This window comes from Mytilus edulis, chromosome 3 (assembly GCF_963676685.1).
Source record: "Mytilus edulis chromosome 3, xbMytEdul2.2, whole genome shotgun sequence".
Classification (NCBI taxonomy): Eukaryota; Metazoa; Mollusca; class Bivalvia; order Mytilida; family Mytilidae; genus Mytilus; species Mytilus edulis.
This window is the reverse complement of record NC_092346.1, coordinates 41,502,938-41,518,444: the sequence shown is the minus strand read 5'-3', so window position 1 is coordinate 41,518,444 and position 15,507 is coordinate 41,502,938. Positions and strand designations below refer to the sequence as shown.

Below are 15,507 nucleotides of genomic sequence, written 5' to 3'. Positions count from 1 at the left end.
AAAGTCATCTGAGGCCAACACGAATTGATTGTTTTGAATGATTTTTGTACCATATGATAAAGTAACAACTACAAAAGGAAATAAATAAAATTTGTAATGAAAAACAAATGTTTGATTTTTTTCTGAAATTTTTATACCCTCGAGCCTCCTTAAGGCTTTTTAACAATGAAAACTGTAATGAACTTGAAATTTAATGTTAATTAACATATCTGGGGAGAAATTATCACGTTTTTGTTTGCATTTGGTTGTAAGAAATATTAAGTTTGCAATTAAACATGATCATGATTATAAACTAAACTTATCAGAATTATTTTAAACTTTTTGGAAAGAAAACCTTTGTAAAAGGGAAGACAACTCTTGATATTGTCTGGTTTTTCTATAGAGATAAATTGAAAAAAACTTATACGTATCATCTGTATTTCTTTCCAGAGCAAGCTATTATACTCTTGAATAAGACTTGTTCAAAATACCAGTAAAAATCCTAAATTTCATAGATGTATATGATTATTTAGATGTGCATGTATAGTGCATTCATTGGTTAACAAATAACCTGATTTCAAGTTTTCATATTTAGTTTAAACATATTTTATTTGCTGAATTAAAGCAAAATTGATTAGAAATAAGTAAATCATACTTGACTTGTAAAGTCTTCTCCACAATACAATATAAAATTACAATCATAGTATTGTTCACAGTAGATTAGAGAAGGGTTTAGGATAATTACCTTAATACATCCTGTTGGAAAGATGCATGGTTTTGTCTTCAGGTGAATCCTCCTTCCTCTGCTGTTTCGACACTGTCCACTACAACCTCCAGAGGTGCCCCGACTGGGATGATCAAGTCCCAGCCCGAAACCACATGGCTATCCATCCCTGCCTCTACACTAACTGCTTCCTCTGTTCTGACCTTTTTCTCCATAACCACATTGATGCTGTCTCTACCTCTTTCTTTTCACATCAACTTAAACTTGGTATCACACTATATATATGTCAAATTAGGGTTTTGACCCAGATAATTTCATGATTCATTAAACATGAAAATAAGATAGTTCAAGGGCTTGGTGTCCTATGGAAACACTTCTTTGTCTTTTATGGGTTTTTTTCCAGGTTAAAATATTTGATTATGCCAAAAAAAGGACATTTTTTTTTTTAATTGTAAACTAAACAAAAGTTCTGATTCAAGTGATTTCTCGTTTTAGTCAAATGTCTTTTTAATCAGAATTACTTCTAAAAACGTGGCTTAAAGTTGTCCCTCTAAATGTGATGTGTAACAGACAAACTGATGCTTTCACCTTATAATTCAGTGTACAATATGCAGCAAAAAAATACCTATTGTCTGGGACCATTCAAACATTTAAACTGTGTTGCTTTTAATTTAAAAGTAGTTTATTTTTGTGAAAAGGACATAACTTAGTCTAGTTCACATTTTTATTTAGGGGCCAGCTGAGGCCCACCTCCAGGTGCTGGATGGTCTCCTTGCTTTGGAGACCCCTTGGTGACCTTCAACTGTGTTCTGCTGTTTGGTCAGGTTCTTGTCTCTTTGACATATTCCCAATTTCCATTCTCAACTTTAAACACTTCTTTTGTAGTTATATTCAATTGTTGGAGGTATATTGAGATTGGAATTAATGGAGTCCCCAGACAGAGGAATACAACTTTCTATCAATAAAGAACTTATAAAGAAAGGGTTTGCTGATGAAGCTGAGGAGACCTACTTATCAAGAGTAAGTAATAAACATTTGGTTAGTAAGTACACAAAATAATTCTGTGTGTGTGTGTTGTGTTGTGTGTTGATAAGATATTTAAAGATGTATTTTCTGATATATCCTTAATCGGTTTCAAATTTTCAATATAGTTTGCTTTAAAATTACAAGTCAAACCAATGCTCAGTTTGGAAGTGCACAAAAAATGAAAATAATCTTAAGTTTTAATAAAAAAAAAATACTTGTATACCAGTAAAATGTATTGTATTTACTTTTGTTTAGAATTCTCTAAATTTTGATTTCAGAAATAAATGTTTATACATTTCAAGTGTTTGCATTTTGATTTTCTTGATTTATGTACAATCAAGTACATATTTTTTTGGGATACGATTGCTTTCAAGCAATCTGTAGACTTATACCAGCGGCTCAGGACAATGCCCTCACGTCAACCGTTTTATTCTAAACATTAAGGACCATCTCAGATTCTTATGATTGTCTTGGTTTCAAAGGTAAAAACAAACAAAGGGATTGAACTTAAACAACCTTCCTTTAATGTTCTTTTCATAATCTTCATGTTTGATATTTCCCTCGACTTTTATGCATGTTTTTAACAACACGGAAAATCAGAATCAAGCAGTTTTATATTTAGTGTTTATTATAAATTTAGAAACACGTCAGAGGGAATTCCCCAGTTGTGATGAAAATGTAAGAGTTCTTTGAATTCCGATAAATCTATTTCTGTCATATAAGAACTGAAGTGGAGTTTTACTTAAATGTCACCGTTATTAAACTGATATTTGATATTGTACTTCCATAAATAATAGAGAACCATTTAGGTTTAATATATGTTCTTTCTACAGGGTTTGTTTAGGTAATTATGCGCATGCGTTAAGTTTTCTTGACTTCAAGGGGTACTAGGTTAAATGGTTGCTCTGGATTTCCCACTCAATTGATTAATTTATAACTCATGCGATCCTTTCTATGTATGTCTGCTATTGAGCGTTATTGTTGTTGCATAATTTTAAATCATATGCATCATTTAAATTAAAATAAATTAAAGGTTTACTTTCAACACCCCTTCAGGCGAAATTGTGTCTTCCATAGCATCGTTTCGAGTTGTCTCCCTTCCGGAAGTCACTTCCATGAATTCTAAATCAAAATAACGGACAACACGTTAAGAAAAATTATCTCGTTCTGTCGATAAACGTCGTAATATATTAAAAACGATCGCAATTTAAACCGAGGAATGTTTACGGAAAGGAGTCATGATCACTGACTCAAAGGAAATTAAATATTTAAAGAGTTAGGAATGGGGTTCCTCCTAGAATTAACGTAGGAAAATAGGTGATAAGATACGAAGGAAAATACTTCTCTCACTCTTGAGTCTCAGTGACTGCTGTGGAAAGTAAACTTGGAATTGATAGTACAAAAGTAAAACACATTAGGCCTAAGTACATTGTTCATACACTTTTAACCGGGATTGGCTATTTTGTAACTATTTAGATTACGTAAATTACATTTTACATGTGAAGTTGAATTAGTTTTGAAAATAATATTATCAAGCTACATGTATACATGTGTCAATGAAAACAATGGCAATCTTATCCCTCAGAGCAATCTGCTCTTTGATTTTATCTGCCATGGAATCAAATTATAACAAAAAATCAATTGGATAAGAAGAAGTGTTAATATTTATTTATTTTTATTTATTTATTTATTTTTATTTATTTTTACTTATTTTCTGTAGCAAAATCATGAACAGCGAGAAATGGAAGCTATTAGTAACTCTGTTGTGAGTCCTAGTAGAAAACTTCTGCAAGATGAGAGACCAACATTTCAGGATAGACAGAGTGATTGGTTCTCAGTATCTTTAGGAAACAACAGGCCAGCATCTTCTAAAGGAAGAAGGACGGTGAAGGTAAAACTTGGAACAAACTTTTTATTTTTTAACTTTCTAGTCAGTTTTTTTTACAATTAATTATACCTTGGATTCATTCATTTTCATGGGTTCTAAATTTTCTTGGATTGCAGAAACTTTGCATTTTCATGGATATTTGATTTCTTGGTTCTGCCAAAGTCTGGATACAACTTTATAGAAATTTGTATTTCGTCGAACATTTATATTTGTGGTTCACTTGTACCCACAAAACCCACAAAAATTGGTATCCAACAAATAATAATGAATCCACAGTCTATAAATAGAACCCGGCCAGTCATCCAATATGCCCACCATCACAGTCATGAGACAAAATATCTATTCAGGCTCACTAATACTTAATTTTGTATTAACCAAGGTAAAAGACTGTCATATTTGGATAATAAGGAATAGATATTTTTATGCCAATACTACTATGTTATATGTCATCCGTGTTGTCAATGACAAGTTTGTTCATGTCCTATTATATTTGACAACATTTCACTAAAAACACTGTGCAGTACGTTGCAACAGTACATCCGAAACACAAATTCATATTTGGAAAAGGACAGTGGTTTGGGCAGTACCAGAAAAAGTTTTTATTGTAAATATTTCAGAGGTAGATTAATACATTTTATATTCAACTTTATAGATTAAAATATTTTATGAATTTTCAATAGTAAGATACATTCTATTAATTATTTCCATATTTTTCTGTGAAGTTCATGTTGATTTAATCAGATAATCATTCTATAATTGTATTTCAGCAAAAGTTGAATGGACCACATAATCCTTATGAAATGATGTTCAACAGTTTGACAAATGTTGGAAGATTAAGGTAATATATATTTTTATGCCCCACCTATGATAGTAGAGGGGCATTATGTTTTCTGGTCTGTGCCTGCATTCGTTTGTTTGTCCGTGTGTCCGTTCGTCCCACTTTAGGTTAAAGTTTTTGGTCAAGGTAGTTTTTGATGAAGTTGAAGTCCAATCAACTTGAAACTTAGTACACATGTTCCCCATGATATTATCTTTCTAATTTTAAGCAAAATTAAAATTTTGACCCCAATTTTACAGTCCACTGAACAAAGAAAAAGTTAGTGCAAAGCTCAGGTTAAAGTTTTGGTTAAAGTTTTTGGTCAAGGTAGTTTTTGATGAAATTGAAGTCCAATCAACTTAAAAACTTAGTACACATGTTCCCTTGGAAATGATCTTTCTAATTTTAATGCCAAATTAAAGTATTGACCCCAATTTCATGGTCGACTGAATATGTAAAATGATAGTGTGCGTGGGGCATCCATGTACTATGGACACATTCTTGTTTTTTGATATGTTACACTTGTCCTTGACCAGTAACTGTCACCTAGCATTTATTGAAAAAAGAAAGCTTGGTGTAATTAAGACATACTGCTGTAAACTTGACACAAATAGTGTTACCACATTTGTAAATCTCTGGTTTATTTGATCCAATAAGAAAATGCTGACTTTTGTTGACTTTGTTAACACATCAAGAATGTTCCTATAAGACAATTTTAAAGAAAAAATATTGTGAATCTGTAAGGGTAACTGGTATTAGACCAGTACACCAGACTGAAATGAATAACTCCCGTTACAATTATTGTATCAGTGGTGTATAGAGATGCCTTAATCACAGCAAGCATAAATATATTCAATATTTCACTGTAAAAAGTAAAATCACAAAAATACTGAACTCCGAGGAAAATTCTAAATGGAAAAATGCTTCTCAAATGGCAAAGTCAAAAGTTCAAATACATAATGAATGGATAACTACTGTCATATTCTTGACTTAGTATAGGCATATATGTAGAAAATGGTGGATCGAAAGATTTAAATTGGAAACTCTACTTACTGTTTAATTTTAAAGTTTTTTTCCCCTCATACGTTAGATTTGATGATTTTTTCTGAATTAATCTGAAATCAATGCACATTCTACCACTTTCTTATTTCAGATCTGTTAAGACTGACCCAGATAGTGTGAACTCTGTTGCTATTGACAATGAACCTCAGGATCGTTATGACAGATTAATGGTATCAGGATTTGTAGGTCTGAATCCTGCAGGATCTACAATGATGGCCAGGGATACTACAATAATGCCAGCCATTTCTGGTCTGCCATCTATAATATCACTGTTGTTCTGTCCTGTTGCTGAGCTAAGGTAAAAGATCAGCGGCTTAGGAAAAAGTAAAATCTCAAAAATACTGAACTCCTAGGAAAATTCAAAACAGAAAGTCCCTAATCAAATGGCAAAATCAAAAGTTCAAACACATCAAACAAATGCATAGAAATTGTCATATTCCTGACTTGGTACAGGCATTTTTATATGTAGAAAATGGTGGATTAAACCTACATACCTGTAAGGGCCAATATTTTTGTACAATGATAGTTGTTGGTGTGATTCATGCTTGATTTCCTTTTAATGAATGATGGATTCATAAATACTCATAGATACCAATTCTTGTATATTTCATGCGTGGTAACCCACAAATTAAATTGTTCTAAAAAAACACTGTCTCTATGGTTTTGGGTGCTTTTAAACTTTACAAAACCACAAATCAAATAACCAAGAAAAAAAAATTGTTCCTCAATCCATGAAAATTCTAACCCATGAAAAATAAAGAATCTACAGTACACAATAAGTGTCCTTGGTTTCCCGTCGATTATACAAATACAAAGGATTTTACTTTATCATGTGATCTTTGTAAAAACACCTCTACATCAAAAAATTTATACTTTAAAAGCTTACAATTTTACTTGATGTTGTGTATGTAAATATTAGGATTTTTGTCTGTAATTGCTGTACATTAGACTCAAATAGACAAAGTGTAGTACAAGAGATTGCTGTAGAAATTTTTGGTATGCATGTAGTCTGCGACAAGTTCATGAGATATAATGTTTAAAATGTAAAATTTCATATTGAGCTCACCTGAAGCAAGTGATATGTCAACTTTATGTATTTTGTTTAGGAGGGACAAAGAAAACAAAAGGTATATTGGATCTATTTGTGGACTTGGTGTGGACAGAGATCAGAGACATTCACTATTTCCTGAACATGACATGGAAATCACATTTGATGTTGAAATAGATAACAAAGACATCTCACAGGTAAACTGAAAGAATAAGTAGTATAACTATGTAGGCAATTAGGATGCGAAAATACTGTGGAATCATGATTATTCGTTGGATACCATTTTTCATGGTTTTTGTGGGTATAGGTGAACCTTGTTTTTAAATGTAAAAATTTTCTACCAGGTCGAATGCACACTGACAAAACCAAGAAATTACATAACCACAAAAAGGCAAATTTTACACAATCCACAAAAATTGGTACCCATAAAAGTATATGAATCCATAATAGATAAAATAGATATTAATATATAATTTGTTCATTGATTGTTGGCATCTTAAGGTGGTACCTAACACTACAGGGAGATAACTCTGTAAAATCAGCTAAACGTTTTATTTACGTTGCATTGTTAAGGGAATAGTAGGCTTCTCAATGATCAAAATTAGCATTTATCAAACTGCTATATAACCAGTGTATTTTTATGCCCCACCTACGATAGTAGAGGGGCATTTTGTTTTCTGGTCTGTGCCTCCGTTCGTCCGTCCATCCGTCTGTACCTCCGTTCATACGTCTGGTTAAAGTTTTTGGTCGAGGTAGTTTTTGATGAAGCTGAAGTCCAATCAACTTGAAACTTAATACACATGTTCCCCATGATATGATCTTTCTAATTTTAATGCCAAATTATAGTTTTGACCCCAATTTCATGGTCCACTGAACATAGAAAATGATAGTGCAAAGTTCAGGTTAAAGTTTTTGGTCAAGGTAGTTTTTGATGAAGTTAAAGTTACATCAACTTGAAACTTAGTACACATGTTCCCTATGATATGATCTTTCTAATTTTAATTCCAAATTAAAGTTTTGACCCCAATTTCACGGTCCACTGAACATAGAAAATGATAGTGGGAGTGGGGCATCCGTGTACTATGGACACATTCTTGTTTCTGATAAATTGGTTGGTTCAAATTTTGAAATTTTTATATTTTTGTCAAAGGTTCAAAGTAAATACTTTGCCAAAATTTTATGAAAATTAAATGAGCCAAATTAATTTTAGTGAAAGTGTTGTGTACCACCTTAATTGATTGTGAGCATCTTAATCCAACCTTACCACATATGTTGTGAACACAAAGTCATGATTATCAGTGATCTGAATTGAGATGATAAAAACATTTAACAGGTACATGCCTTTACATAGAATTTTTAGGTACTGGTATATCATTTTTAAAAGCTTAATAAGAAACGATCACAGGAGCTGTCAAACTTGGCTCTCTTATCATTCTGCTAATTTGTTATATGTTTTGCTTTTTCAACATTTATAGAAACACAAGAAATAACATTTTAGTAAAAGTTAAAAAAAAAAAAAATGATTATGTACAATTTCAGATAAATGGTGTAAGATCAGCCATAAATCTGGCTATTGGTAATGAAGAGAAGGTATCAGCATGGGGACCTGATGCTATCTATAAAATACAGGAAGCAGCAAGGAAAAAACTTTTGGAGTAAGTCAAATTTTCTTTGTTTGTCTTTCTTTACTTATTTCTAAACATTTATACTTACATATGCTACCAGTGTTCCTTTAAGACTCAGTGGTTTCTTTTGGTTACATATGTTGAAAGAAAGCTGTGTAATAAAAATCCATGACATCCCACATAAGCCAAGTCAAACTGACCTTAAATGTTTCTCCATCAAGTACGACATATGTAGCAATTAGAGCTAAAAGATGTTATACAACTTATATTATTATTATTTTTTAGAGTTGTATACAAGAAACGAGAGCGTGTTGATCCTGTAAATTACAACAACCCATATTCCTGGAATCAGGTATGTTACTGGTAATGAATTGTTTTTATAACCTATATATCTTGTTTCCAAAAGGATGCAACTGTGCTCCTTGTGTAATGTTGTTTAAAAGTTGCTTCAAAGGATTCATTTTTACTGCGTTTTATGATTCTTATCAAAAGTTTTATATCAGATGTTGTCAATCATTTACAAAGTCACATTATTATTGTGAGGTGTATCTTACACATGGTCATAATAAGTACTAACATTTTAGCTTACGTGTTCAAATAAAAAAAGGACTGCATTACATTGCTTATAATGTAGACTATAAATTTACTGATCCCCATGTGCAAACCCGTTGTTAATCAGTTTTAGTTGTTTCTTGTATATTCCTCCATTAATTGTGGAGCACTACCCAAAGGGTATAGTTTTAGCAACTATGTACACCTTAAAACATAATGAAACATTTAATTATATACAGATGACTGAATTTGGTTATAATAATCACTAAATAATAAATATCATAATTAATTCATAGGTTTGTCATCATAAAGTTTTAAAAAATAAATCAAAAATTCATATGTGCTGGAGTGTAAGATAACGTTAAGTAACAACTGCATATATTTACAAATAAGAAAAGATGGTCTCAAATTAAATTTACTTATAATTATTAGTTAAGAGTGCTATACATACATCAGGATCTATAATGAAAATATCTATAATACTAAAATTACGAGGTCCAATTTGTCAGCAGTCATCACGTAAAAACGACGAATCAAAGAATTCAACTTTATATACAACTAATATAGTACAAAGGTGTAGATTAAAAATTACACCACTCCAGGCCCTTTTGTTTTCCACGTAATTAATATTGCCAATAATTAGGAAGTTCCGGGTCGAGTCCGATACCGAGACCAATAGTATAATCACCTGTTACCTATTACCTTATCTGTACGTTCCGCATCTGACAGGCGCACCACCAAACGGTGTATTCAGGATTAATATGCTATATACACGGGTCATAATCACAGGGTTGACACTACTAAATTGTCAAATTGTTACCTATTGTAGTATTTTAATCCGTAAGACTTTCTAAGATAACAATACGAATACTAAAAATCTGGACTAAAAATAAGTTTCAATTTGTTAGCGGGCATGACGTAAAACAGCGAATTAAAGAATTCAACTTTATTTATAACTAATATAGGACAATGCTGTTGATTAAAAAATACTCCATTCCAGGACCTTTTGTTTTCCAAATAATTATTATTAGGCCAGACTTTTTATTTTATCTGTTTAACAAGAAAATTTGTAAAAAATTAGGGTCGAGGGGGTGAAATAAAAAAAAAATAAAAGTGCAAAATTGGTCCAGTCGACACTAAAAATAAAAATAAAACCATTTTAAGTGACTTTTTTTTTTTTTTTTTTTTTTTTTTTTTTATAGAATTTATCAAAATACAAGAACAATGAAATGAGAACAGACCAGTATATTAACACAGAGAAATATAAATACATATAGTTTATATATGTCTCTGGTTAACCCTTCTATTAATATAAACATAAAAACTATGTTTTGATTCTGTATTTCCACTAATATAGATCCATGGCACCACTCAAATATATCAACCTCGCTGCATATACACTATATATGTATATACCAGTCACCCAGTCAGGAACCTCTTAGTGTATGCAGAGACAAATGTATGTCTCTGGTGTAATAGTCCCAGAGTTAAGCAACTTTAACCTATAAATTGAAACAATGCTTATACATGGAAATATATACATTAATCAAGAAGATCTAACCAAAAGTATGTTAATGCGCGTGGAATGCGTAATTTTTCCTTTTGGGATCAATTTTTGTCTGTCAGCAGTGCCATTCATGCGTCTGTAGTCATTATCGCAAGAATCCGGATTTCGGTCATAGCGGGTCCGTTTCAGATGAAATCCCGATTCCGATCCGTAGTTCTACAAATTTAAATGTCGGACGAAGAAAAATTTACAAAAATAAACGATGTTTGATACGCTATTTGGAAAGGAATCTGACGTTTCTAATGCAATACATGGATGACAAGTATACTTTAGGCTAATTTCATCAAGTTCTGATGAAGTAATAACTGATTTTGCCGAAAGTTAGAATGATTTGATGTACGCTCTCGTGTAACAAGTATGAAAAGCATGCCACCAGCTTAAAAATCTTTTAGAAGAAAATATATCGTTTATGCCTTGAATTTCTTTACTTTTAAATGAAAATTGCTGTTTCATTGACTTGGTAAAAATTAAATATTACCGATAACGAAATTGACTGAAAGTGAGTATCGTGAACAACACATTTTATTTTTTTCTGAGGATTTCATAACAGTCGGCGGGAAAAATAATAATAAAAGTAAGAAGCACTACTTTTATTTTTATTCTAAAATCGGGAAAGGTGGAGTCGGCGGATCTCGTTAAACAGATAATAAAAAAAGTCTGGCCTTACCAATAATTGATAAGTTCCAGTTCGACGGGTTCAAACAGAAAGATTTGAAAGCAGAGAAAATTGTGTATCTTATAATCGGCATGACTTTATCAGATGACAGTACTTATACTAAGATAAGGCTTGCGCATAGTTATATACTTTAATTCAGTCACGGACCCGCGATATCACGGGTGTATTCTAGTTATTTTATAAGATTTTAATTAAAGTTTGTCCAATAATTTAAATCAATAAGTTTTGATAACATGTACAGATTTTTTAATGAATATGCTTTTTTTTGTTAATTTTAAAGTAGATTTGAACAAATTTGTTGCATGATTAATATTTCCTGTGACATTTCATCAATTAACACAATCACAAACGACCATTCTTGCTTTCATAAACATCAACATATCTCATTATTTCGCCCTGGATTTTGGTCATATATATATATATATATATATATATATATATACAACTCGTCTAAACATCAACCCAACAATGTTAGATCTGTAAATTTGCTTTCGCAAATTTTTTTTTTTTTTTTTTTTTTTTTTTTGGTTCTTCCCTCGCCGGGATATATATATCCCTATAACTTTATATAAAACTGGGAAATCTCATTTTGAAATAGGTGAAATTGGGGTTTAAATAGTTAACCCTATAAGAGAAGTCAAGTTCATTTTAAAAAAAAAGGTATATTTCCGCAAAATTGGACTATTCCAAACAGCTCATTCTATTTTGATTAGTTGAATAACACTGGGAATGGTATGTTCCAGAGAGACCAGTCCATTTTAAATACATTTTATCCAAACCACAGTTAATCATAAATGATATGATATAGTATTCAGGTACTGAGTAAAAGTCAAGGTTGACAACATTCATCTTGCAGTCATTTTAGTTATACATGATCACGTTTCATTGATTAAATTTCAGTTAATATTGCAGGTTGTTTGCAAAACATAAGATTTGTGTTCACTTATGATAAAATTTAGAAAGTTGTTCACTTGAAGTAAATACTTAACAGTAATTATTTTATTTTCTACATAAAGACTTTTATGTGTGTTATCTAGTTTCTTTGAGGCAACCTAACAATATTTACAATGAACCATATATGTTATCTTTCAGAATATATACTATGTTTGTTGTCTCACTTCTATTAAATAGTTTTATTGTCATGTATTGTAATTTCAAATAGTCCAATGAAAGAAAAAAAATCACCACAATTATTTGTTCACTTTAATTTAAACTGTAATTGTACTGCTCCTCGGGGCGTCTTGATTGACAAATAAAAATTGTTGTTGTTATGTTTTAAAGCTTTACACCCAAAGAATAAGTCTTATGTTTATAGTACATGTCTCTATTGGCTTCAAAATATAATTAAAAGTACAGTATTGGGCATTTGTTAATAAGACAGCTGTTAAGAGCACTCTGCTATATATCAATAAATGAAAGTCTTTTTTTTGTTTTTTTTAGTTCCAAAATTCATAATAGAAAAAGAAAGGATACATTGTTTAGAATTACGGAAAAGAGACCCCTTACGATACTCCACAGAATGAAGTGAAACATATTATTACATTTATTTAGTTTGATTGGGATACCATATTGAACTATTACCACTTCTTGCAACAAAATCCCTAATTGCATCTTACAAAGCCAAGAGCAAAAGGAACACCCCTTTTGTGCTGCTTATCATACCAAAGTCTCAGGAAAGCCTTCAACACTAAGCAAATATTTACACCTCACTAAAAATTGAAGTTTATAGTTTTCATATTTTAATTAGAAATATCAAGAGTTTTATGCATGCAGTAATGCATTTGGTACCACCAAAAGATAGAGGAGTGTTCAGCTTTTGTCAAAGTATAAAAAAAATATTATAGACAAATCTTGGCCCTTTGGTTTGACATGAAAATTGAATTTGTTTGCCATAACTATTGTGCTCTTTACTAGATATTGCTGTTGGATCTGAAGTGATGTACAGAATTAATCAATCTATAAATATTTGTAGGTGGATCCTGATGATTTGATAGAGACGTCATTAGAAGGAACTCCTGCTGATGCCCCACATCTCCTTAACCTACACAAAGCTCAAATGTTAGAAGAAGAGGTCTATGTGGATAAAGCAAGTCCTGAGTATTTGAAAGAACATGCACAATGGTTGAAAAAGGCTTCAAAAGAGTGAGTTGATTTCTTGTGTTTAATTATAAGCAATAAATAGTCTTTAGAAAAATCACTAATTCAGATGTTCAAGGAAGTCAAAATTTGACAAAACCATGAAGTTAAATATTTGCAAAAAAAATCAATTTTACCTGAATCCATGAAAATTAACGAACCACTGTAATTTCAAGCAAAAAATCAGTGGAACACACAACAAAACAGCAGAAAAAAATTGTTTATTATAATAGTTTGGATCTGTGTGTTTTCTGAGCATTATGGTAAAGATCAACAAAAACAACAGGATATATATACATTACCATTTTATTGAAGCAGGTCTTATAAAACAAATAACAGTTTTCATTTCAGTCTGTTCTTTCATTACATTTACTGAACATATAGTTACTTTTTTATGTATTTATATTCTGAAAATTCCTGAAATATTTACCACTGGCAGTTAAGCAAACATCAACTAATCAACTTTTCAAATTAACAATGAAATGGATAATTTGAACCTTACCATGCTATATATTTTCAGCTTCACAAAGAGAGAACCTATCACGTGTGAGATCTGTGAAATGACATGGCACACACCACAGCTGTTAGCAATACACATAGAGACACGCAGACATCAAGAAAAAGTAGCGGCTTTGTACCAGAAAGAAGATTACTGAACAATATTCTCAAGTTCTGTAATGTACCACGAACAGAAATCACTATGATGATTTAAAAAGTACCAACATTCCTGCTTTGCTTCAATGATTATGTTCAGTCCAAGGTCTCAGTGACCTTGTGGAAGGGATGGTCTTATTTTGGAGGACAAAATTGTTCAGATTGTGATATAGAAACTTGTTGAATTCAAAGGTTCCATTGTGTGAAAGAAATTGGTCAATCAATGATGAAGCACCAATTAACTGTTGAATATTTTAAATTCACTGTTGCAGACGGGCTTTTTGTTTAACGTTATTGTAATGGAGGGAAAGAAATACATTCTGTTGAGTTTTAATTCATAAGTATAACTATATAGAGTTATAGGAGCAAAAATCAAAGTATAATCCAACAGATGGCTAAAAACTACTGTAAAAGTTTTACTTAAATTCCTTTGCAAATGATATCAAGGTCTAAGATAGTTGTTTGTTTCATATTTTAATATGTTTATATTTTTTTCTATTTTTATTACTCTAGTCATAAACAAAGACATCTGTATATAATCTTAATTCCATACATGAAAGTGTATGTGAAACAATTGATGATAAATGTTTTATATATTAGAGAATACTCATTGGTATCATTTTGAGGGAAGTTTTGATATATGGGATTGTCAATTTTTCATTTTCATTGCTATTCTGTTAAAGAATTATGATTTCAACCATGTGGGAAATTGTATGGGAAATGAATTATCTTATTTCTTTTTAATGTCATTTTGAATTTATAGTTAAATTTTGTCAGTTTTTTGTTTAAATGCATATTAAGGAAAATATGTATGGATTGTTTTGTTAAATGATAACATTGTTGAAAGATAAAAAAATGTCAAAAAAGTATTCTCAAGAGTTTAACTCTGTCTTTCATGTTTAATCAATCATTTGTTTTTTTGTATCAAGTTCTTGGAAAGGAACTTTCAATTTCATGGAAATTCAATAAAAGTATCAAATAAATTTTCTTAATTTCCTTAACAAAGTATTATATATTCTATATTTGTAGGGCAAATGTATTATTAAAACATTTAAAATAGAATAATGCCTTCACAAAAACTACAGTTTATCACAGTTTTGGCATTTCATGATGAGCTTCAATAATGATGATGAATGGCTAACATCTAATGGCAAATTAAATACATATTCAGGAGGAGAACAGATTTGAAAATGCCATATGAATATCAACCCTGCTATATATAAAGGCATAATAAAGCCAACATTCTGTTCGATGTGAGCCAAGGCTATGTGTTGAAGGCTGCACTTTGACCTATACTGGTTTACTTTTACAAATTGTGACTTGGTTGGAGTGTTGTCTCATTGGCACTACTACCAAATCTTCTTAGTTTTACTAGCCAGATTTTTTAGGTGCTAGTTCACAAGGTAACTATCTGCAGGAAGATGTGACACATTATTCTGACATATTATTCTGACTGTATAATGCAAAAACAGTCTTTACTCTTACTCTTTAATAATTTGTGCTTAACAAAGAAGAAGCAAATCAAAGTTAAGTCTTTAGTTCAACCAGAATGGAAAAAGTAAAATCACAAAAAAAATGAACTTAGAGGAAAATCATTCGGAAAGTCCTTAATCACATGGCAAAATCAAATAACAAAACGCATCAAAAACGAAGGGACAAGAACTGTCATATTCCTGACTTGGTACAGGCATTTTCAAATGTAGAAAATGGTGGATTAAACCTGGTTTTATAGCGCTAACCCTCTCACTTTGAT

The 15,507-nt window shown here is 31.1% G+C and overlaps 1 protein-coding gene across 1 annotated transcript in view; it reads left to right on the top strand.

Moving 5' to 3' along the window:
* The window catches only part of LOC139516554 (ATP-dependent RNA helicase TDRD9-like), a 50,675-nt gene extending 35,938 nt beyond the window's left edge, over positions 1-14,737 (top strand). The window contains exons 29-37 of the mRNA XM_071306728.1: positions 1,589-1,723; positions 3,450-3,620; positions 4,385-4,455; positions 5,588-5,794; positions 6,603-6,741; positions 8,084-8,199; positions 8,455-8,521; positions 12,937-13,106; positions 13,621-14,737. Of these exons, the coding sequence (XP_071162829.1) occupies positions 1,589-1,723; positions 3,450-3,620; positions 4,385-4,455; positions 5,588-5,794; positions 6,603-6,741; positions 8,084-8,199; positions 8,455-8,521; positions 12,937-13,106; positions 13,621-13,756 (1,212 nt within the window). The 3' untranslated portion in view covers positions 13,757-14,737. The remainder of the gene's footprint in view (positions 1-1,588; positions 1,724-3,449; positions 3,621-4,384; positions 4,456-5,587; positions 5,795-6,602; positions 6,742-8,083; positions 8,200-8,454; positions 8,522-12,936; positions 13,107-13,620) is intronic.
* Positions 14,738-15,507: the final 770 nt, after the last annotated feature.